Genomic DNA, 25,361 nt, shown 5'->3' on the forward strand with positions numbered 1-25,361 from the left:
TTAAATTTCATCTGCCATTTGGATGCCCAGTCTTCCAGTCTTGCAAGGTCCTCTTGTAATGTATCACAATCCGCTTGTGATTAACTACACTGAATAATTTTGTATCATCTGCAAATTTGATAAACTCACTCGTCGTATTCCTTTCCAGATCATTTTTATATATATACTGAAAAGCACCGGTCCAAGTACAGATCCCTGAGGCACTCCAGTGTTTACCCTTTTCCACTGAGAAAATTGACCATTTAATCCTACTCTCTGTTTCCTGTCTTTTAACCAGTTTGTAATCCACAAAAGGACATCGCCTCCTATCCCATGACTTTTTAGAAGCCTCACATGAGGGACTCTGTCAAACGCCTTCTGAAAATCCAAATACAAGGAGGACCTTCAATCTCTGTTGTTCAGAATGGGGGATCTATTCCCACAAGGGTAAGTCCCTTCCACTTCCATGCTGTGGGAAATCTTATCAGAGCTACCAGCTTTGTAAATTAGCACATCTCCAACTGGCAACTGTCCCACTCTGCAGAAGAGTAAGTCAGCATTCAAAGAATTAAGCATGATGGGCATGGGAGGGCATGATCAGCTCAGACCTCCCCTGGGACTTAGCCCCTTTGAGACAACTGAAGTCCCTGCTCTGATTGTCATCTTCATCAGGGTTATTGGTTAGTGTTTCTCCTCCAGTTCAGAAGAGGGGTCTATAGGGATTCCCTTAGACCTGTTACCTGATCTGCTGGAGCATTTATCCCCTCTCCTACTCTTGATTTCTGGAAAAATTGGGGAAGGCCATCATAATTAATGTCTGAAGGGATAAGGACCCATGCACAGAGGTCTTCATGTTGCTGCAGATTCTGGAAATCCTCTCCAAGCCAGCAGTGATCCCAGTACATCAAATGCTTTAGGTCCTATAAATGAGAACGTGGGACAATCCATCCTCCTGCCCCCCCCCCCCCCCCCGTAGCCAAAAAGCTGGATCTCAGTTACAAAGTAGAACAGACTCCTGGTTTTGGCATAGTCCAACTGCCCCACCAGTCAGCGGAGGTAGAATTGGCTTTGAAGTGGGCTAAGATGATCCAGATCTTCTCCCAACACATCCCTGGGTAATGACCCTAGACTAATGAACAATTTTGGGAAGAGAGTCTTCCAGAGTTTGATGTTGAACATCTGCATTGCGACCCATCAACATTACATGGCTCAGTACTTTACATAACTGCATCAACAAAACTAAAGCCTCTTGTGGAATCCCTGGATAAGGGAGCAGGAAGTTATCCCCAGGCTCCTTTGGAGGAAGAAGAGTGTGAAAGGCACCTTATCTGGTCATTGTTTGAGTCTTTCGATGCAGTGGCTAGCAAAGTTCCCTCTAAACTGAGTGCATGAGCAATTGCTCATACATTTTGGAGTGGCATTCAATACTCATGTTTTTGACTTTGTGCTATATACAGAAATGCAACGCTAATACTGGTGCTCAAAAATTGTTGTTTTAAAAAAATTGTTGCTCACATGAAAAAAAATTAGCACACACCTAGTGACTCCTTGGAGGGAACATTGGTGACTAAGTCTTCTGCAGCAGTCATTGGGGTTTGTCGAATGGTCTGCAAGATGTCCATGATAAATTGGCCGATGTCGCATGCTCTGGTGATAATCTTTTTGAGGACTAAGTTAGAGAAAGCATTGCCCAATTTTATGGAGCAGCATGTGGTTATCCATTCTCTTTCAAGGGACACCAAGCAGCCTTCTGGCTCCAGGCATTCATAATTCTCTTATTTAGCACGCTTTTTTTCAGAGCTGTCCCTTTCACCAATTTCAATGCTACTAGGTTCTACATGCACTACCTCAGCAACAGCTTCTGGCCAGAGGGCACATGTATGAGAGGTGTTAATCTAAGGAATAGCAGCAGTCTTAGCCTAAGCTGGGCCTTGTTTTTTGATGCCTGGATCTCAGACCTCGACTCGTCTGGTAATAGGGAAGATTCAGCTATTTCTCAAAGAATGGATGAAGATCACCAAGGATTGTTGAGTCTGGTTACTGGTTGCAGGTCTCCTGACTTCCAGTGCTGTACCAATGTTTAGTCTTCAATCTGGATCTGTCTCACTTCGCTCAACTTCATCTCGAGGTGGAGTCACTCCTCAGTCAGCAGGTGATAGAACTTGTCCCTCCTGAGCAACATGGCAAGGGATTCTTTTACCTTTATTTTATTATCCCCAAGAAGTAAGAGGGATTGAGACGTATCCTGGATTTACAAAGACTAAACAAGGGGGTTGTTACAGGAGAAGTTCAAGATGAATGTCCTCCACCCCATTCTATCCTTCATCCAAGTAGGAGGACGTGTACACTCTCATTCCCATCCATCCGGTACACTGGAAATATCTTAAGTTTATGGTGGAGGAAGTGCAGTACCAATATAAGGTTCTGCTCTTCAGCCTCAAGGGTCTTCATGAAATGCTTGTTGGTAGCGACGACATGTCTATGTCTTGGGTATATGTGTTTTCCCATACCTAGACAATTGGCTGGTGACAATCCCTTCTCCAGTAGAGGTGCTGAACTCCTTATTCAGCTCTTAAATGCCTAGGCTTTATAGTCAGTTATGCTGTCGAACCTTGTTTCCACCCAGTTCATTGGGACTTAGATAGACTCCTTGTGGGAGGAGAGAGAATTTGTCTCATTGAGAAGAGCAATCTGTCTGCAGGAATTGGCCCAGGACTTGTTGCAGCAAGAACAAACTACAGCCCAGGCAACCCTGGTTGTTCTAAGTCACATGACCGTGGCATGTGGTCCCTAGGACTTGCCTGAACATGAATGCCCTCCAGTAGGGTATCTGCTGTCAGTGGGATCGGCTGTGTCAGACCCTGTTGCATTCCAAAAGGGTAAACCCTAACATGCAAACATCCTTCCATTGGTGGCTGAACCCATTTGTCCTGGAGGTGGATTTTCCTCTTTGACTCTTATCTCATAAGGTGACGCTGGTGATGAATATGTCCACCAGAGGGTGGGGTGTGCATACCAGCTGCTCCTGAACTCATAGAACTTGGCAATGGAACATCTGTTCCAGATCAACCTCTTAGATCTATGAGCCATTCGACACGCATTGAGAGTATTCACTTGTCTCCTTCAGGGAAAGAGATTTCTGATCCAAACCGACAATCAAGAACATAAGATATGCCATATTGGGTCAGACCAAGGGTCCATCAAGCCCAGCATCCTGTTTTTAACAGTGGCCAATCCAAGTCATAAGTAGCTGGCAAGTACTCAAACATTAAATAGATCTCAAGCTACTATTCCTTATTGATTAATTAACAAGTTCTTTTCTTAATGAATAATCTTTATTAGTAAAATGCAAGAAATGAATATATAATTAGCTTTCTTGGTAGCAGCACAGCGCATCTAATAGTGATGTTACTGCCTAATCTGCTCACTTACATCATTGTCTTATATACAGATATGGCTGACAGCATCATTTTTTTTCTCTTCCAGGATGGCTCCCTTATTTGGAGTTACTGAAGCCTCTACTAAAACTAATGATGTCATACATGCCGTTATCTTGGTACACTCCCTCTTTCCCCGCTCAGTAGCTAGGCCTTGAAGTGGCAGCAAGTTTCTACGCAACAAGTTTTTACGCAAACTGCTTCTGCCTGTCACCCAAGGACTGTTTTGCTTGCTCATAATTTGCTTGCTCAAATCACATTCTTTCACTTGTGCAAAGCTGTTCCATTAATTTTCATTATTTAATTATTTAATCCAGGTTATTCTCAGGGGGCACAGGATCTTGGACTCTCTTCCAGAAATCTTCGAGAATTTGGGAGTAGACTTAGTCACAGGAATTTCCTTCAAGCAGCTTAACTTTCAGGAATCTTCAATATGTTAGTGGGGTGCCTCAGTAGTTTTTCGACCCTATGAGCATGGTAAACAGGCTATTCAATATTTGGAGGTTGGAAAGCAACAGAAAAGTCAAAAGATTTTGTCCCATTCTTTAAAGCAAATTCAGATCCACTCTGGATGCTTTTCTTCTGAAGTAGGATGCAGATCTGCTATATGCTTTTCCTCCAGAAGCTGCTCAGTGATCGGGCACAACTCATCCTCATCACCCCAGCATGGCCCAGACAGATGTGGTTCTTCTACTTCATCAGTCAATCTGCCCTCCAGCTCCTTTGAGGGTCATCTATGTCACCCAAATCTCCTCTCTCTCACCTTGATGGTATGAATATTCTATCCAAGGAGTTTGAGGACATAGTGATTTTGTTTAGGAAGCTGACCACTAGAAGAGCATATGGAATTAAATGGAAGCATTTCTCATCTTGGTATCAGGTGGGCTCTCTAGACCTGTGCGCCTGTAATCGCAAGGACCAGCTTTAATACTTGTTTTCTCTCTCCTCATTGGGTCTACGTACATTATTGATGAAAGTGCATATTAGTGTCATCACTGCTTACCACCTTCTAGTAGATGGAGAATCAATCTCCCTTCATCCTGTAGTATCAAAATTCATTAAGGGCTTGTGGCATACAAAGCCTCTGGTTGCAAAACCACCATGGGAATCTGAGTGTCATCTTAATATAACTGATGAAGCATCCCTACGAGTTGCTGGAGTCCATTTCCTTGAAGGCGGTGTTCTTAGTCAATGTCACTTCGGCTAGAAGAGTCAGAGTTAGTTGCATACTCTCCGTACTTGCAGTTTTTTCGCAATAAGATGGTGCTCTGCACCCATCCTAAGTTTCTACCTAAAATAACTTCTGCATTTTACTGGAATCAAGGTATTGTTTTTCCCACATTCATTCCAAGACCACATCCTATAAAGGAGAGAAGGCCTTTTATTTGCAGAACTATAAGCAAAACATAGCATGTTTTCTGAGGAGAATTCCATTACATCATCGGGTTCTCAACTTTTCAGTTTCTGTGATCCCAACAGACTGGGCATGGTTGTTATGAATCCCACTTTGTCCAACTGGATGGCGGACTCTTTCATCAATTATTATGCATTGGCTGGCTTTTAGATCACAAACATTCTCAAACTCAAGTAAGAGCCATGGCTACTTCAGTTGTTTACCTAAGAGCCATCTCCATTGAGGACATCTGCAAAGCTGCAACTTGGTCATCCTTTTACACCTTCATGTCTCACTACTATCTGGACAATCTATCGAGAAGTGACTAACTTTGAGGAAGCAAGTTTGTACAGCCTATTCACCCAGTCCGTTCTTCATGGGAGAGCCGGGTTGCTTATTCATTTAGTGCTCTGCTACGCAACCTACAACTTGGACTCCCCACGTGTTATGGCTAATTCAGGTCTGCTTCTCAACGTAAATGGGATTCTCCATAGACAACAAGATGCATTAGCCATTCTTAATACCCACTCACCTCCTGGAAAGTCAATTAGTAGTAACTGGCTAAAATTACTGTAAGCTTTACAGTGGACTGAAGGGCTCAGGAAGGAGCAAGTACATGGGAACTCCCATGCATGCCCATTAGTAAAACTTTACTGAGCTGGAGGGATGGATCCATTCAATGCTGTCAGGTGATGTTACCCAAGTATCATAGTTAATTCATCTTGCTGTCTATGGAGAACCATTTTATGGTAAGCAAACTCATTTTATACGATGTTAGGTTCCATATTAGGAATCACCACCCAGGATAGGGATCTTATATGATGTTAGGTTCCATATTAGGAATCACCACCCAGGATAGGGATCTATTTATCTATCATGGACAATACGTTGAAATCCTCAGCTCAGTGGCAGTCAAAAAAGTAAATATAATGTTAGGAATTAATACAAAAAGAACGGAGAATAAAACAGAATATCATAATACTTTATCACTCCATGGTGTGATGGCACCTATAATACTGTGTGCAGTTCTTTTTTTTTTACATTTTTATTGGTGAAAATTAACAAGAAACTGCAACATTTCAAAGGTGTATGTTTGAATACAAAATTTAAATTCACAATTTTACACTTAATTACCCCTCCGACTTTCCCTCCCTCCCAGTATGTGCAGCCCCCCATGAGCCATACCAAATATCTATCACATCAATAATATACTGGTGATGAGAATATGATGCCTATGTTCATGTGTGTGCAGTTCTGATTGTTGCATCTCAAGAGATATAACGGACAAGAAAAGGTGCAGAGAAGGGCAACCAAAATGATTTGCCTGTCTTTCCTTCTCCTCATATGAAGTGCTGGGAAGAAGTTTTGGGAGAGTAGGATTATAGGTTTTATGGCCACTGATTTGGAAATATACTTTTCATGGCGCTAATTCACTATAGCTTGGTGAATATACAATTTAAGATCTTGCTAAGATCAGATCTAACCTCTGTTAGGATTAGCAAATGGGATTCCTCAGTTTCTCTACTTTGCTGGCATAATTGCAGAATTGTTGGCTTCTTTTTTTTCACATTTGGTGGAATTGCCTCATTTTGTTGAGCTGACATACCTAACTTGCCCACCAAGATCACAAGGCTGAATTTACTCCTGTTTATCTTAGTCTTCTTGTTAGGGGAAGATGTGTAGGGCGGTGCTCCTGTTAGGCTAAAGCAATTATGTCAATATCTGTTTAACAGCAAGAATTGTCTTGGTAATGAAATGGAAAAATGAATGCCCTCCATCTTGGAATTATTGGCTGTAGAAAGCTGAAAGCATTGTAGCTATGGAAAAACTCACATGGATAACAAGGGTCAAGCCAGCTATTTTGATACCAATTGAACACCCTTTTTCAATTTTGCAAAAGGGTGATAATCATTCCTGTCATGGTGTCATTGGGCCAGTATTCAGTAAACTGGTGAGTGGACAAGTTATGTGACTAACGTTAGATAATTTGTCCCATAAATTCAGCAGGATAAACACTCTGCTGAATATACTTGCCTAAAGTTATCCGGTTATATGTAGATGGATAACTTTAAACCTAACCGGCCATGGTTGAATATAAACAGGTTAAAAGTTATGTGGTCTTGAGTGGTCAGATAACTTGCCACCTAATCAGATATCTTAGTCCTGGGGAAATTCTGCGCCACTACAGAGCACAGAATTTGCACAGAATTCCCTCCCTGCACAGAATTGCCAAATTCTGCACAGAAAATGACAGAGGAGACCCAGGCATGCCGCAAACGGAGCGTGCTTCGTTTGCGGCGAAGATGAAGGCCCCAGTGTACCGTGAACAGAGGGCACTCTGCTCACGGCAAAGATGAAAGCTCCAGTGAGAGTGAGTGTGTGTGTGTGTGTATGTGTGTGTGTGTGTGTATGTGTGACGGGGGAGGGAGGGGAAGGAGGAGAGGGTGTGAGAGAGAGAAGGGGTATGTGAAAGATAGAGCAGGGGAGTGAGCAGGAGGGTGTGAGAGAGAACAGGGGTACATGAGAGACGGGGGGGGGGGGGGGGAGGTAAGCAGGGTTGTGCTTGAATGTGTGTGCCAGAGAGAGGGAGCCTATATGAGGAGATTGTGAAGGAGTGTGTATGTGTGTGAGAGATTGGGAGCTGGTGTGTATGAAAAAAGGATTGTTTGTATGTGGGGGTGCTAGCCTGTGTGAAGGGGTGCGTGAGAGAGAAAGGGCACTTGTATGGGTGTGTATGTGTGAGAGAGAAAGGGCGCTTGTGTGGGTGTGTATGCAAGAGAGAGGGACCCTGTATGAGGGGATGTGTGTGTGCAAGAGAGAGGGACTCTGAATGTGTGTATGTGAGAGAGAGTGAGGGAGCCTGTATGATGGTGTATATGTGTACTAGAGAGAGGGAGCATGTGTGAGAGAGGGACAGAGGAAGCCTGTGTGAGGGGCAGTACTGAGAACAAGGTCAAACTCTGGGAGTGGCGATAGAGTAGAAGGGTTGAGCCTAGAGGTGGACGGGAGAGATACAGGCAGGTGGAGGAGTTGGGGCCTGAGAGGGCAAAGTAGCCAGGGGAGTAGGGAGAGCGAGTGGAAGGGACACTCTTACAGTGAATTTCTAGGGAAATTCTGCTCAAAATATTTAAAATTCTGCATCTTTAAGTGATAACTTTTTTCTGTATTCATTTAAAATATAATTACTTAAAGACTGTCATGTAAATTGTGTTATTTTGACCAATATAAAGTATGCAGAATTTTAAGTTTTTGTGCTCAGAATTTTACATTTTTTTGTGCAGAATTCCCCCAGGAGTAATATCTTCAAAAGATATCCGGTTAAGTGGTCCTATTTAAATAAAATCAAAAAAGTTAATTGTGAGCTTGTGGCCTGATTGTCATCCCCAAAATATTTAAAAAATGGCCCTGCCGGGCCAAGACTCCCTACTCCCCTAAACCTCTCCCAATTAGCTAAAACCAGCATCCACAGGTTGGCACTCCCTTTCCTTGTTATTTTAATCTGCATCATCCTGGCCTCCTACCCTCCCTCTAACCATCCACAGCCTCTAACCCTGTGCCACTCCACCTCCCCTGCCCCTAATATCTGTTAAAATGCTGGCAAGGTATTTTCTTACGCTGGCAGGGCGATTTATTAAATATTTGGGGGCGCTGAGAACTGGGTTACAGGTCTAGGCTTTATTTTGTTGCCAGTTAACTGGCAACAAAATAAAGCATAACTGGCAACATTGTTCCTTGTACTGCCCTCGAGCGAAATTGAAGTTTCATTGTTAACCGATATGATTTGTATTTTTGTACAGGAATGTCGGTATAGAAAATAAATAAATAAATAAATTAAATAAATAAATTTATTTATTTATTTTGGCGGTGTACTTAGCCAAATAATTTTCAATTTAATTGGATATCTTCAAAAGGTATCCGGTCACCCAAGACAGAAACAAGTCTAAAGTAATCTGGATAATTTAGCTGGATACAATTGAAAATCAGCTAAGTTAGCCAGATAACTTAGGCCTGCCCCAGAATGCATTTGGAATGCCTCTTTCTTGTATCCAGCTCTTCAGTCCAGCTAAAAGAAGATTTATTTATTTATTTACTTATTTATTTATCTATTTATTTATTTATTTCGCTCTTTGCTATACCGACATTCATGAAACTTATCATATCATATCGGTTTACATGGAATAGGGGTATTATAACATTAACAATAAGGAAGGAGATAAGTTACAATAAACAGGGGTTGTGGAAACTTGGATAACTGAAAGTGCAGATGACAGAGGTTTAGCAAAATAAACTTAACAAGGTAAATACTGGTTGAGCCATGGATCACATATAGAACACTCTATAAATATAGAAATTATATACACAGGAGTAAGAGTGGCTGCGATGCAATGCAGTGGCAATACAGGAAGGGGATTAACAAATGGAAAGGGTTGTGACTTTCCAGGATCAAGGAATTGGGAGGAAGGGGAGTTAAAGGGGGGATTATGAGAGAAAGGATCAGGTTATGGAAAGGCTTGTTGGAACAGCCAGGTCTTGAGTTTTTTCCTAAAGGTCAACAGGCAGGGTTCCTGTCTGAAGTCTGGAGGGATGGTGTTCCAGATGGATGGTCCCGCTGTAGAGAAGGCCCGTTCCCTGGTGGGTATACGAAGAGTGGATTTGGTGGTGGGGGCGTGAAGGGTTCCTTTGTAGGCCTCTCTTATAGGTCTAATAGAAGTGTGCAGTCGTAACGGCATATGTAGGTCGAGTGAGTGAGTGTATGGTCTTATGAATAATGGTGAGGGACTTATGAAGGATTCTGAAGCTTATGGGGAGCCAGATGCAGGCTTCTTAGCTAGGTTAGAAAGAGGCCTTCTCAAGAGTGTGAGTTGATGAGGACAGCAGCATATATTCAATTTCAAATGTGCGTGCACTGTTTACCCCTGATTTGCCACTCTCACAAATAGCAGTTGCCAAGTACTTAGGTGTTTATGACTCACATAATTTAATTAATTAATGTATTTAACAAATGTAAATGCCATATAACCGGTACAAAACTATAAACGCCTTACTGGAAGAGGCAGCCTATAAACAGGAAATAAAAGTGGTTTACGATAAAAACATACATAAAAAATTTATGGTTAAACAATTTTTATTAGTTTTGTTCTTACATCAACTTAGTTACAACAGTGGAACAGGTTTGGTTCTGACCTTATTACAATAGAACAAACCAAGCCCTGGTCAAGAGACCTCATGTCTATTCGCTCCCTCTCTCCCCCACTACCCCTACCCACCTTCTCCAATTTTTCCAAAAGTCCGAATGCGAGACAAATTCTTAACAATACCAAGAAATTGTGTGTGCTCCAAGAGATCAAAATCCACCCAATGTCAATCGTTCATGACCAGGCTGCGTGCTCGAGGTGACAGATGTTGCAAGTAGGAATTCCAAATCCGGAGAAATTGTCGTCTGTGGCATGGGGATTCTCGAGACGCCAAATTTTCCATGTTCATCAGAGCGTGAAAATGATTGCTCCAAGCCCAGAAGGAGGGCGGATCAATAGAGCGCCACACAGACAAAATTACTTTTTTCCCTACTAACCCAGCTTTCTGGAAAAGCTGGCGGGAGCCAGGATGACATAAAAAATTTAAAACAATTACAAACAGACAAAAACAAAGCCAATGCCCTACTACTATCTATCTGAATACCACGGGTAACAGATAACATATTGACCCAGCCCCTAAATTTCATTCTGAAATCATCTCATGCCAATACATCCAAGGAACTATTAACCCATTTTATAATCAGTTATGTCCCTGGAAATAAATGTGCTTTAACTAGTTTACAGAACCTCAGATAGTTAAGTTCTCTTTTCACATGAATAGGCAAATCATTTCATAATTTTGGTGCAGCTGCCACATATACTTGCCTAACATAGCAGATCGACTGGTACTTTCAAACACCAGTTTCCACCCTTTGAGAAGTCTGAGAGGACGTAAGAATACAGCCCTGCTGATATCAGGCTAGCTTATCAATACTTATAAATACTTTGGTCCATTACCTCTCATGCAATGAAACATTTATTTATTTATTTATTTGCTTTTATATACCGACATTCGTTGGAGTACATCACATCGGTTCACATTAAAACAGTTGGAATAGTATGACAGGGGAGTCGTACTACTTTTACATTGTAACATTAACCTTAATGGGGAACATTTAAACATATATAGTATTAAACCTTGGTGGGTGAACATTAAATAACTATAACGATAAATGTTAAGGGTTGGTTATTGATATTTCAGTTTTAGAACTGGGCTAAGGTGCCTCATTAACCGATGCAGTATATACAATTTATGTGAATATAAACTATTCACATCAATATGAATAGTTTAAACTTCGATTTCTGGCCAATTGGCAGCCAGTGCAAGCTCTTCAATAATGTGATTTCCACACACTAATCTTGCTGCATTATTCTGTGATAGCTAAAGCTTGCGCAGAAGACAAGCTGTTAACCCCATAAATAATGCATTATTGTCGTCCAAGACGCTTTGGACCAAAGCAAGCACCTCCATTTTAACACCATGCAAATCGAAAAAGGGCATTAAATATTGCACAGTTTCAAATGTAGAGAAGTCTCTGTGCCAGCAAACCTACAAATGATTCCACTAAAAACTTGAGTCTAACAAAACTCCCTGGCTCTTTGCTGCAGATGATACAGAAATAACTTTGTTATCCACTGCAAGCCTAATCAAGAAGATTAGTGGGATATCAAATATTACCCCTATTCATCACCAACTTGTTGTTTGATAGCCAAGAAGAAATCATAGACAAACAGTTCATATACTCCACTGCCTCACTCAATCCATAGTCAATAGGAATTAGAAACTGGATATTATCTGCATAAATATGACCAATGGCATCCAGTTCAGAAAACAAATTGGCCAGGGCTTCATGAAAAATAGTAAAGGTGAAAGGCAGGAACCCTGCAGCATACCCATCTTTAATGTGATTGGCGCAGAGCACACTCCCTCCACCTGAATCAACTGTGTCCTGTCTTTCAAAAACAAAGTAAGCCATTCTTTTACCTTACCTCTCAAGCCAGCTGCTGTCATCTCTCTATCAATAATTAATGGTCCACCAGATTTACACATTCATACTCCCTTAGCAACCTAAACTTAACTAAGAACTATACAAAATTAAGATGAAGGCAGCAATCCAGCAGCAAGAGGGAGGTCTTCCAGTCTTCTGCATCAAATGTCACATGTATGATTTTTTACCTACCTGTGAGAGATTGTATGTGTGCACCTGGTACAAAGAACTTCTGACTCTCAGAGAACGAGTCTGCTCTCTGGAGGCTAAAGTGATAGACCTGGAGTTGCTGAGGCAGACAGTTTTATGGATGAGTCCTTCAGGGACATAGTAGCCAAGTCCCAACTCCAGTCTGGCAGCCCTGGTGCTGCCTTGGAGGAGGAAGGTCTCATGGTTAGAGATTATCAACCTAGTGCAGCAGGAAACATTGTCCTTTCGCATCAAGGATGTGTCTCCCAGAGATACTGCCCAGGAGGGAAGAGTTAGGTTGACCATCCTAGTTGGTAATTCAATTATTAGGAATGTAGATGGCTGGGTGGCTGGTGGTCATGAGGATCACCTGGTAACATGCCTGCCTGATGTGAAGGTGACGGACCTCAAGTGTCACCTAGATACGATTTTAGACAGTGCTGGAGAGGAGCCGGCTATCATGGTACATGTGGGAAACAACGACATAGAAAAATGTGGGAGGGAGGTACTGGAAGCCAAATTTAGGCTCTTAGGTAGAAATCTGAAATCCAGAACCTCTAGGGTAGCTTTTTCTGAAATACTCCCTGTTCCATGCACAGATCCCAATGGGCAGGCAGAGCTCCAGAGTTTTAATGCATGGAAGAGACGATAGTGCAAGGAAGAGGGACTCAGTTTTATAAGGAACTGGGTAACCTTTGGGGAAGAGGGAGTCTTTTCCGAAGGGATGGGCTCCACCTTAACCAGGGTGGAACCAGGCTGCTGATGCTAACCTTTAAAAAGGAGATAGAGCAGCTTTTAAACTAGAACAAAGGGGAAAGCCAACAATAGCTCAACAGTTCATGGTTCGGAGGGAAGAATCTTCGAAGGATACTAATGAAGCAGGAGAGTTATGGCATCGTACAGAGAGGTTCCAATAAAACAAAAGTAGTCAGTGTGCCTAAAGGTAAAGAATCACCTGTACTAAAGATTCCAAATTATCCCTGTCAACTCAAAAGCAGGCTGTTAATACAAACAAAAAACACACTTTGAAATGTCTGTATGTCAATGCCAGAAGTCTTAAGAAGTAAGATGGGAGAGTTAGTGTATAGCAGTGAATGATGAGATAGACTTAATTGATATCTCAGAGACATGGTGGAAGGAGAATAACAAATGGGATAGAGTCATACCAGAGTACAAATTATATCGCAATGATAGGGAGGAGCAACTTGGTGCTTTATGTCCTGGATGGTGTACAATTCAACATGATAACGATCCTGCAACAGACTGCACAATAGAATCTTTATGGGTAGAAATCATATGTGTGCAGGGGAAGAGTATAGCGATAGGAGGATACTACCGTCCACCTGGCCAAAATGATGAGGTGGACAATGAAATGCTAAGAGAAATTAGGGAAGCTAACCAAATTGGTAGTGCAGTAGTAATGGGAGATTTCAATTACCCCAATATTAACTGAGTAAATGTAACATCAGGACATGCCCGATAGAGTAACATTTCTGCATGGAATAAATGACAGCTTTATGGAGCAATTGGTTCAGGAACCAACGAGAGAGGGAGCTATTTTAGAACTAATTCTTAGAGGAGTGCAGGATTTGGTGAGAGAGGTAACAGTGAATAAGGGGCCACTTGGCAATAGCGATCATAACATGATCAAATTTGAATTAATGACTGGAAGGGGAACTGTAAATAAATCCAAGGCTCTAGCATTAAACTTTCAAAAGGGAAACTTTAATAAACTGAGAAAAATGTAAAAAAAAAAAAAAGAAAGATACAGCCACAAAAGTTAAGCATGAACAATGGACATTGTTAAAAAAATATTATCTTAGAATTGCAATCCATATATATTCCATGTATTAAGGAAGGCCAAACGATTGCCATTATGGTTAAAAGGTGAGGTGAAAAAGACAATTTTAGCCAAAAGGTCTTCCTTCAAAAATTGGAAGAAAGATCCACCTGCATTGACAAGTTAAATGTAAAACATTTATAAGAGAGGCTAAAAGAGAATTTGAAAAGAAGTTGTCCATAGAGGTAAACATATCCGAAGCAGGAAGCCTATGAGAAAGTTGGTTGGCCTGTTAGATAATCGAGGAGTTAAAGGAGCACTTAAGGAAGATAAGCCCATCGCGGATAGACTAAATGAATTCTTTGCTTCAGTGTTTTCTGAGGAAGGTGTTGGAGAGATATACCGGCTCTGGAGACAGTTTTCAAGGACGACAATTCAGATGCACTCGCAAATCACGATGAATTTGGAAGATGTAGTAGGCCAAATTGACAAACTGAAGAGTAGCAAATCACCTGGACTGGATGGTATACATCCTAGGGTTGTGAAGGAACACAAAAATGAAATTTTAGATTTATTACAAATAATTTGTGACCTATCATTAAAATCATCTGTAATACCCGAAGACTGGAAAGTGGCCAATATAAACCCGATATATAAAAAGGGCTCCAGAGGTGATTCAGAAAACTATAGACTGATGAGCTTGACTTCAGTGTCGGGAAAAATCGTGGAAACTATTATAAGGAATAAAATCACAGAATATATAGATAGACATGATCTAATGGGACACAGCCAGCATGGATTTATCCAAGGGGAGTTTTGCCTCCCAAATCTGCTGCATTTTTTGAATGGGTGAATAAACATGTGGATAAAGATGAACCAGTAGATGTGGTACATTTGGATTTTCAGAAGGCATTTGACAAAGTCCCTCATGAGAGGCTTCTTAGAAAACTAAAAAGTAATGGGATAGGAGGAGATGTCCTTTCGTGGAATACAAACTGGTTAAAAGACAGGAAGCAGAGAGTAGGATTAAATGTTCTGTTTTCATGGTGGAAAAACAGTGGAGTGTCTCAAGGATCTGTACTTGGACCGGTGTGTTTTAATATATTTATAAATGATATGGAAAGAGGTATGACGAGTGAGGAATCAAATTTGCAGATGACACAAAATTATTCAGAGTAGTTAAATCACAAATGGATAATGATAAATTGCAGGAAGACCTTGTGAGACTGGAAGGTTGGGTGTCTATATTGCAGATGAAATATAATGTGGACAAGTGCAAGGTGCTGCATATAGGGAAAAATAATCCATGCTGTAGTTACACGATGTTAGGTTCCATTTAAGAGTTACCACCCAAGACAAAGATCTGGGCGTCATAGTTGATATTTCATTGAAATTGTCAGCTCAGTGTGCTGTGGCAGTCAAAAACAGAGGGCCAGATTTTCAAAGGGATACGCACGTACCCCCCCCCGAAAACCTGCCCAAAGTTCCCCCTGCGCGCGCCGAGCCTATGTTGAGTAGGCTCGGCGGCGCTCGCAAGCCCCGGGACGCGGCGGAGTGTCAATTGGGGGCAGGGCTGCAGGCGTGGTTCCGGCCCGGGGGCGAGGCCGAGGCCTCCGAAACGGCTCCCAGGCCTGGGAATTGCGCGCCGGCGGCCGGCCCGGCATGTGCACGAGGCAGGTGTAACTTGTGCAACAAAGGTAGGGGGGGTTTAGGTAGGGCTGGGGGGGTGGGTTAGGGAGGGGAAGGGAGGGGAAGGTGCGGGGGGGGGGTGGAAGGAAAGTTCTCTCCAAGGCCGCTCCGATTTCGGAGCGGCCTCGGTGGGAACGGAGGCAGGCTGTGCGGCTCGGCGCGTGCAGGCTGCCGATTTTGCACAGCATTGCATGTGCTGATCCCGGATTTTAACAGATACGCGTGGCTACGCGCGTATCTATTAAATCCCGCATACTCTTGTTTGAGCCTGGTGCACGAACAAAAGTACGCGTGTGCGCAAATTTGTAAAATCTACCCCAGAATGTTAGGAATTATTAGGAAGGGAATGGCAAATAAAATGCCTTTGTATTGCTCGATGGTTTGACCGCACTTTGAATATTGTGTGCAGTTCTAGTTGTCGCATCTCAAAAAAGATATAGTTGCGCTGGAGAAAGTACAGAGAAGGGCAACCAAAATGATAAAGGGCATGGAACAGCTCTTCTTTGAGGAAAGGCTAAAGAGATTAGGGCTGTTCAGCTTGGAGAGGAGATGCCTGATGGGGGGGGGGGGGGGGGGGGGGGGGGGGGGGAATATGATAGAGGTCTACAAAAGCATGAAAGGATTTGAACGGGTAAATGTGAAAAGGTTATTTATTCTTTCGGATAATACTAGGACTAGGGGGCACTCTATGAAGTTAACAAGTAGCACATTTAAAACAAATTGGAGAAAATTATTTTTCACTCTTCGCACAATTAAGCTCTTGAATTTGTTGCCAAAAAATATGGTTAAGGCAGCTCAACCTTAAAATATTTTGGATAATTTCTTGGAGGAGAAATCTATTAACTGCTATTAATCGATAGGGAATAGCCACTGCTTGTTGTTGGCATTTGTAGCATGGGATCTATTTAATGTTTGGGTACTTGTCAGTCACTTGTAACTTGGTTTGGCCATCGTTAGAGACAAGAAACCCGGCTTGATGGACTCTTGGTCTGATCCAGTATGGCATATCTTATGTTCTTATGTGAATCAAAACACTTGAGAGATCAAGTAGCTAATTGTCAAAGAGAAATCATCTAACTAGTTTCTCTTTGACAATTAGCTACCAAGTACACACACTTATTTATTTAAAATACTTGTAGGCTACACTATCTAATGTTCTAGATGGCTTGCAATCAATGCTTCCTCCAAGGAGTGACTAGGTGTGTGCAAATCCTTTTTCGTGTGAGCAACAATTTTTTTAAACAAACAATTTTTGAGTGCCAGTATTAGTGTTGCATTTCTGTATATAAGAAAAATTTATGTGAGCAACCTGTGAGTGATGCTCTGAAATATATGAGCAATCGCTCACGTGCTTAGCTTGGAGGGAACTATGCTAGTAATAAAACATACATATAAATATTAAAAAGATACTCAAATTTTAAAAACCTCGCTGACAATTTAGTACTACTGAGACAATGTTGCACAAAATACCCAGAATTTGTATTACCAAAATGCTATTAAAATTTGTAAACTCCAAATTCTAGTTTGAATAATTCTTTAAAAATAAATGTTTTAAGCTCCGCAGCCTGTTGAAAATTGCTCCGTAAATATACACTTTCATAGTTTCACCAAATGGTTCTGGAAACAAAAAAATATTTTGTTGAACTCTGTGAATACCCAATTTGTGGTTTTATTATTTACAAGTTTCTGCAGTTACCAAATTATTCTTGGACTAGCCAAAAATCAAAAACAACAATTTTTTAATAGAATCTCTACAACAATATTCTATAGTTTGACTATCATAATGGGCACTACCTGTCTACCTTAATCATTGACCTTCTTTTGCCTTATATTTAATCATTGGTCATTTGTAAATAAAATGTCTTTGTACTTGGCATACCACCAATATTCAAAAAATAGACGTCTGAACACACACGTCTATATTTTCAAACTATGTTGGCGTCAAACAAGGAAAACATCAAATAACATTTCTTCTTTATTCATAACACCCCATGGATGCTTAAAATTTCACTGTTATTTTGCCACTTATGGGTCATAAATCATCGTTCTTGAAACTAACAGTCTGAAAATTTTTCTGTATTTTTGAAATGCTCATTAAAGACAAAAAGAAGAAGAATTACTTCCCATTTTCGAAAATAGATAAATAGATCTTGTGCATGTAACAGAAACTACTCTTTTTCTGAACGCAAATGTCAAAGACAAATAAAAATTGTCCTGTCGATAAATTAGCTCCTAGGCTATGTGGATGAAAACTGTCAAATCTCAATAGTTATTCCTTTCCATGGATTTTCTAGATAAAGATGTTTTCAGATGACTATCTTTTTTTATAGATCAAGATATTTATTTATTTATTTATTTATTTATTTATTTAACAGTTTTTTATACCGACCTTCATAGTAAATAACCATATCGGATCGGTTTACATTTAACAATGGTATAACTGAAGTAACAATTCAAGTAAACGAAAGATAACAATGGGCAGGAATAAGTCAAAGTTACAATCAACAGGGAAAGAGAACTTGGAAGCTTGCAACAAGCTGGAAAGAAGATAAGGCAGGAAATAAATATAAAGTGTCACCATGGAGCGTACGGGTTAAAAGCTTAAAAGGTGCTTTAGCCTGGAAGTGTCGGAGTCCAATGTTCGTGAGAATACATGCCAGACCGGGTCAGAGTGAAGGACAACTAGTGATTGTCTGGTGGATCGGCGAAGGCTTGGTGAAAGAGCCAGGTTTTAAGTCTTTTTCTGAAGGTTAAAAGGCATGGCTCCAGTCTGAGATTTGAAGGGATGCTATTCCAGATAGATGGGCCCGCTATCGAAAAAGCTCTGTCTTTGGTCGTAGAGAGGCGTGAGGCTTTAGTGGGGGGATATTTCAGAGTGCCTTTGTGAATATCTCTAGTTGGTCTGTTAGAGGAGTGGAGTTTGAGTGGGATTTCCAGGTCGAGTTGAAGTTGGTGATGGATGGTTTTGTGAATTATGGTGATTGATTTGTATAGAATTCTGAAGTTCACTGGTAACCAATGTAGGTTCCTGAGGATGGGTGAGATGTGTTCGCCGCGGCTGGTACTGGTCAGCAATCTCGCTGCCGCATTTTGTATCATCTGCAGTGGTTTGGTAGTGGATTTGGGGAGGCCTAGGAAGAGGGCACTGCAGTAGTCTATTTTGGCGAACAGAAGCGCTTGGAGGACTGTCCTGAAGTCATGGAAGAATAAGAATGGTTTAAGACGTTTTAGGATCTGTAGTCTGTAGAAGCAGTCTTTAGAGGTAGTATTGACCGCTTTCTTTAGATTTAGACGATTGTCTATCTAAATATGCTATTTGATTATCATGATGAGTCATAGAAAATTTCAGCTGTTGGTCTAAAGAATTCAAATATATTAGAAACAAATCTAAATCCTCAGTAGTAGATGTCCACAGAAAAAACACATTGTTATATATCTAGATCATATATAGATGTTAGGAAAAAAAACTCAACAAATATAGATGTGGCTCTTCAAAGTGTGAGACATTCAAATTTGTGATGTCTGCAGCCATGGTGGTGCCCTCTGCCATGCCACATGTTGTTCCAAATTATTTCTACCCTGTTCATTGTTTATTCCAGGTTATTTCTACCCTGTTCTTTGTAAAACAAGACTTTGTCTCTGTTAACTTTGCTGGTTGTAATGTAAACCGAAGTGATAATTAATCCTGTTAATTGAACCTCGGTATATAAAAGTTATAAATAAATAAATAAATCTCTGTAGATAGAATGTGTCCTGAAACTGGAAATAATTGTGACACAAATCTCTCTCTTCTAGTTTAATAATAAAATCAGTCTATATTCGATGAGTCTGAGACGTAACTCCAAAGTGGCCTGTATAATTCGCAAAGCCTCCGATTGTAGGACAAGGATTGAATATCAAGGATGACCAAACTCCTGGATAATTTGTCATACTCGAGAATATTGTTGTGGAGATTCTATTAAAAATTGTTTTTGATTTTTGGTTGTTTCATGATATTATGACACCAAATTATTCTTGTAAAAAAATACACTTGGGTATCCAAATTCAAATTTCTCAAGACATAAAGGCTTAATAATCTTTTACCTCTTAAGACCATCATAACACCAAAGTAGTTTGGTTAATCATAACTTTTCCTCCTCTCAACCGGTCATATATAATCATCGGTCCACTAGAGTCATTTGAGAATTCTTAAAAAGAATATATTTCTTTTTTAAGTTTTTTTTTAAATTGCTCAAAAAAATATTTTATTTCTCAATCACATGCGCACAATAATTTTGTGCTCACTTATGCTTCAGGTCAGGATTTACCTGACATGGCACCATGTTTCGAGGACACTGCTTCAGGGGTTTAATCACAAATTTGATGCGCCAACCTGTTCTCTCTGAAAGTCAATTTATAGATATATAAACAGGCGGGTTGCAATACATCTCCACAATTCATCAGAAACATCTATTTAAGCAGACCAAAATCTAGCAATAGTCACGCTTGCTGTCACATTAGTGGAATCACTGTATAGGAAGTGCAGCAGTTCACAAACGTGTATAACGTCTTCTCACGCAGCCATTTTGAATGACTGGCCCTGACATAAAACATGCTCTTATATGCCGCTCCTCATGCAGACACGATGTCGTGCTGACAAACACCATGATGTCACAAACCAAATTCCATTCAATAAGTACTGCCCGCTCTATCTCCTTGTTCAAACCAAATGAGGCTACTGTATTCATACGGAAGATCCAGGCTTGTTCCTTGCATGCCAAATTAAGGCCTAGCTTTACCAATGTCGCAGGGCTCCCTGAATCGTGCACTAACGCGGGGCGGGCCCAATAGCACCATCATAAAAGGTGGTGCTGTTGGGCGCGAAATGGGCAGCGAAAAGGGTTCTTACCTTTTTGCTGTCTGCGATGTCCTCGCGGCTTCTGCCCCGACTCCTCCTCTTCCAGGGCAGATGCTGCCCCGACTCTGCCCCTTTTTTGCTATCGCATGTGGTAGCTTTAGTAAATAACCCCCCCTAAGTACCCTATCCCCCCCTTGCCAATATTCAGGCACAGTTTCTAGTACAGCCTACCGTATATCAGTAACCATGTGTTTCTGTTCAAAAAAATGGGACACCATTTGTTCCTCCATTTTACTGGTGTTTAAACAACTCATGTTCAATCAGATGTGTCTTGAGTATTCATTTGGCCATACCAATATAATATAATCCACATGACCGTTTTAAAATGTATACCACAAAAGATGGATCTGCAAGAGGAATTAACTATCACAGAATAGACTTTGCCAGAATTAGAGATGACATGATACTCTTGAATTTTGTGTGCACACCAAAAGCATCCCCCACAAATAGTGGTAAATTCTTCACGTAGAATGGGCTGAAATGTTGAGGATCTAATAACCTGATAATGATCATTGTGACCAAATGTAAACTGTATTGGTGCTTTAAACTGCTTCGGTGTTATGATGGTCAGAGGTAAAAGATTATTAAGCCTTTGTGTCTTGAGAAATTTGAATTTGGATACCCAAGTGTATTTTGTACAAAACTAATTTAGGCCTATATTTATCAAAATGCGGTAAGTACCGCATGCGATAGCAAAAGGGACGTGGTTTATGCTAATGTAGTATTTATCGCATTTTGCGATACTTACCTGTGCGAAGAGCTAAGTTAGTGCACATTGCGATACCATTTCATATTCTGCGATAAGTGCCAAACCTGATGTATTTCCTGCATGCAACCACTGAGGGACCCGTTTTTCAATGAGAGAGAGAGAGAGAGAGAGAGAGAGAGAGAGAGAGAGAGAGAGAGAGAGAGAGAGAGAGAGAGAGAGAGAGAGAGAGAGAGAGAGAGAGAGAGACTGGCCATAATAGCATGTCCCATACATAGGTATTTGTATCCCTAGGATAGGCCCACCTAGTAGCTCGAGGTGGGGATTAGGTAAGAGTGTAGGGGGTTAGGGGCCGCTTTCACATTGTACATGAGACGTACGAACAGAACAGTGGTCTCTTGTGAAGATTAGCTGGCCTTCGGAGTGAGGAAACTCACTCCAAGCTGAGATTTGGGCAAGGGTCTCTCAACCTAGCTTGATGGACTACATCAAGCTACGTTGAGAGACCCTTGCCCAAATCTCAGCTTGGAGTGAGTTTCCTCACTCCGAAGGCCAGCTAATCTTCACAAGAGACCACTGTTCTGTTCGTACATCTCATGTACAATGTGAAAGCGGCCCCTAACCCCCTACACTCTTACCTAATCCCCACCTCGAGCTACTAGGTGGGCCTATCCTAGGGATACAAATACCTATGTATGGGACATGCTATTATGGCCAGTCTCTCTCTCTCTCTCTCTCTCTCTCTCTCTCTCTCTCTCTCCCTCCCCCCGTCAAATCCTCTGAAATAAGCCATACGGGAGACGTCGCAAATGGAGATAAACCCTTTCCGCATGGTCACGGCCGCTATCGCACCGCCTAACGCATTTGAAAAAGGTGTAGCTAAAAATCTGCGTTATGGCTGTGCGATACTCTTCGCAGGGAGCCTAACCCAGCCTACTCCTCCCATTTTTGGAATTTGCATCGCACCATACGATATGGTGCGATCGCATGCGGTAAACACGTTTTCGCATGCGTTAAAGGCCTATCGCATGCGAAAACGGGGCTTTTCGCATGCGATAAGCCCTTAACGCATGCAAAAACGCCTTACCGCATTTTGAAAAATGACCCCCTTAGTTTGTTACACTTTTTGGGCTTTGGACTCTTTGAATGATTGGTTTGACCAAATTATTCTTTCCAGTGCTGAATATCCTTTAAGAGAGTGCTTTTCAGAAATGGCACCACAGGGGAATAGGAGTATAATGGCATCTTTCTCATATGTAAGTGATGCTGCAGAGAGTAAAAATCCCTATTTTTTCCCTAGTCTGCAGGTACCTCCATGTTTGAAGGGTACCCAAATGTGATATTTCTCAACTGAAGAAGCTTGTTCTGTCAAGACACTGCAGCAGGTTTGGGTTTGTGATCTATTGTAACTTTTTGGATGCTAACCTGGATTTAAATCTGTCTGCGAAGATGTAGTAGTAGCATACAACCTTGCCCACATAATGATAGTGCTGTTAATCAATCTTCTGTATGTTTGCAAGTTTTAAAAAATATGTTTTTAATTTTCCAGGAACTAATGGAGAACATATTCATGGAGATGAAATTGTTGTTCAAGTGCAGGACACTGTATTTGTTTCAGATGTGGTGGACTCTGACATTACTCTGCATAACTATGTTCCTGAAGACCCAGAATCAATAGTAATACAGGATGTTATTGAAGATGTTGTAATAGAGGATGTTCAGTGCTCAAATAACATGCAAGAGAGTTGTGGATCTGAAACAATCATTATTCCTGAACAGCAAGTACTAGACAATGATGTAATGGAACAAGTTTCTCTGGTACATTGCACTGTTCAAGAAGACATTTTAGTTTCTGACATCACAGAGGATACCGTGTCAATACCGGAGCAAGTAATAACAAGGGATCAAATACGTATACCTAATATGAGGCATGTAGAGCATATGGTTCATCATGATGCTGATATCATTGAATCAGAAATTATCACAGATGATTTACCATCAGATGTAGTTTCAGAAGAGGTTCTGCTAGCTGATTGTTCTTCAGAAGCAGTAATCGATGATAGTGGAATCCCAGTGGAGAGCCCAGAAGATGAAGATGATGATAGAAGCAACTGTGATGACTACCTAATGATTTCATGTAAGTTTCCTGGGAAAGCACCAAACATTATAGAATAAATAATCCAATGTGGGTGTGTTGGTGCAAACTCTACGGGTACTTTTCTCCAGGGAGTTTGGAAAAATAAGTAAAGCAAAACTGCTGGTAGTTTTCCTTTAATTATTACCTAAGGAAAATATTACACGCAGAGATATATTTGCTTTCTTTGCATGTAATTTTTCAGCACAAAATTATGTGCATCATTCCATTCTCTGTCCACCTCCAGAACACTTTCACTGTATGTGGGTTAGAATATGCTCCAGTGGCATGCAGTTAGGGCCTTCTAGGGATTAAGTGAATCTCCAAGAGGTTCAGCCACTAAACAGAGTTTTCCAATTAGTGTGATAGCAAACTTTTCCAGAGACCAGTCAGAGCCACCAGCAATAAGAAGAGTTCCTCTGCACTCAGGCTAGCCAATCCCCACAAGTGGGTTATGCACCTCTACCAGCAGAAGGAGACAGAGTAAAAGCTGACGTCACGGATATATAGCCCTGCCCCGACATCAGCCCTCCAGTATTCTCCTTCTCTAGCAGATGGTGGTCATGAATTTCCCTATTGGGGACTGCTTGTAGTAAAAAAAAAAAAATAAGAGAGAAAGTTTAAGAAGAAAGAGGAGAAATTTATCGCACTGCTTGTACTCCTGAGGTGACACCAATGGGTCCCTCCCTCAGTTGAGCACCCTTAGTCTGGCAGCCTTTTCAGGTGTAGACAAAAAAAAAAAAGAGGTGAAATGGTTGAAGGATGAGGGAAGTTCGGCAGTGAAGGCTTTCGCCCTCTTCCCCCATAGACGGAGACCCGGTCATACGCTCAGCCAGGGATGGCTGAGCTCAGATTTAAAAAAAATTAAAAAAAATTATATATATATATATATATATATAAAAATAAAGGGAGATTAGGGAGGTTTTCTTTCCCCTATTCCTTCCTTACCGAGTCTTTCTCCCTCTGCATGATTGGTCGGCGTTTTTTCCCTTCTTCCCTCTCACTTCTCTGGGGAGTTTAGTGAGATGCAGTGGCAGAGCAGGCGCGGTGGGTTGAGCAGCCTCTGGCTAAGCCCCACTCCCAGGCTTGGTTCTTTGAGCTGTGTGGTAGGCCGTGCCATTGTTTTCATGAGCTTGTTTTTGTGCATAATTGCTGCCCAGTGGTGTGGTGACACAGATGCACGAGTGCACACCTACTTGTGCACACAAGGCTGCATCCTATATTTGCAGATCACCTAATTGAGCATTAGTGTCTACTTGAGCGCATACTGAGTGCCTGCTTGAGAGCATACTGAGCACCTACTTGAGTACTGTGTGCCTACTGAACAATTACTTGTTTGCGCACTGAGAGCCTTCTTGAGCAGCCGTTGAGCGCCTATTTGTGTGCGCACTGGAAGCCTAATTGAGCATGTATGATGTGCCTACCTGAGCATGTATGGCGTGCGAGCACCTATTTGAGCATGTACGAAGCACGAGCGCCTATTTGAGTGTGCACGAAGCTCATATTGTGAGTGTTCTTCAGCACGTCTTTTCTTTGGGCATACAGGGAAAGTGAGGGGGTATGGTGCCGATGACAAAGAAGTCTAAGTGCCTAGTGATTTGTGCTGCTTGCCATGTAAGGGCAATACAGCCAAGGATTTCTGCAAGACTGTGCCAGCACTGCCTGTACGCTGGGCCACATCCTCAATCAGGGGTACTGAAGCTGAAGGCGATTTATTGAGGGTGCCCCCTTCTTCAGTTGACCCTAGGACCAAAGCGTCTTCAGGGGATATTCAATCTGAGGATGTCACTTTGGGGCCTTTTGAGCCTGGTTTGCGCTCATTCTCCTTTTCCTGAGTGACATTTTCCAGGGACCTCAGACATTTCTGTAGGGGCACCCAACTGAGACGGGGATTGTGTATTCAGGGTCCCCAATGGTTGTCACCATGTGCAAGTGCCATGGCACAGGGGTCCCTGATGAAATGCAGGAGGATATGGAGGATTCTGGGATTCTCCCCTCCGGCTGAGATGAAAATTCCTCCTGTTTTAGAGCCACATAGAGCTCTGCTCCATTTCTTTCTTTCCCCTCCTCTTATAGATGCAATTCAAGAGTTGC

General features: G+C 41.6%; 1 protein-coding gene across 1 annotated transcript in view; it reads left to right on the forward strand.

The window, feature by feature from the left end:
- Positions 1 to 353: 353 nt before the first annotated feature.
- Positions 354 to 25,361, forward strand: part of LOC115092410 (zinc finger X-chromosomal protein-like) — a gene marked incomplete at its 5' end in the record, with an annotated part of 147,569 nt that continues 122,561 nt past the window's right edge. The window contains 2 exons of the mRNA XM_029603243.1: positions 354 to 426; positions 22,683 to 23,270. Coding sequence (XP_029459103.1) covers positions 354 to 426; positions 22,683 to 23,270 — 661 coding nt within the window. The remainder of the gene's footprint in view (positions 427 to 22,682; positions 23,271 to 25,361) is intronic.

Source organism: Rhinatrema bivittatum, chromosome 5, assembly GCF_901001135.1.
Source record: "Rhinatrema bivittatum chromosome 5, aRhiBiv1.1, whole genome shotgun sequence".
NCBI classification, from domain to species: Eukaryota; Metazoa; Chordata; class Amphibia; order Gymnophiona; family Rhinatrematidae; genus Rhinatrema; species Rhinatrema bivittatum.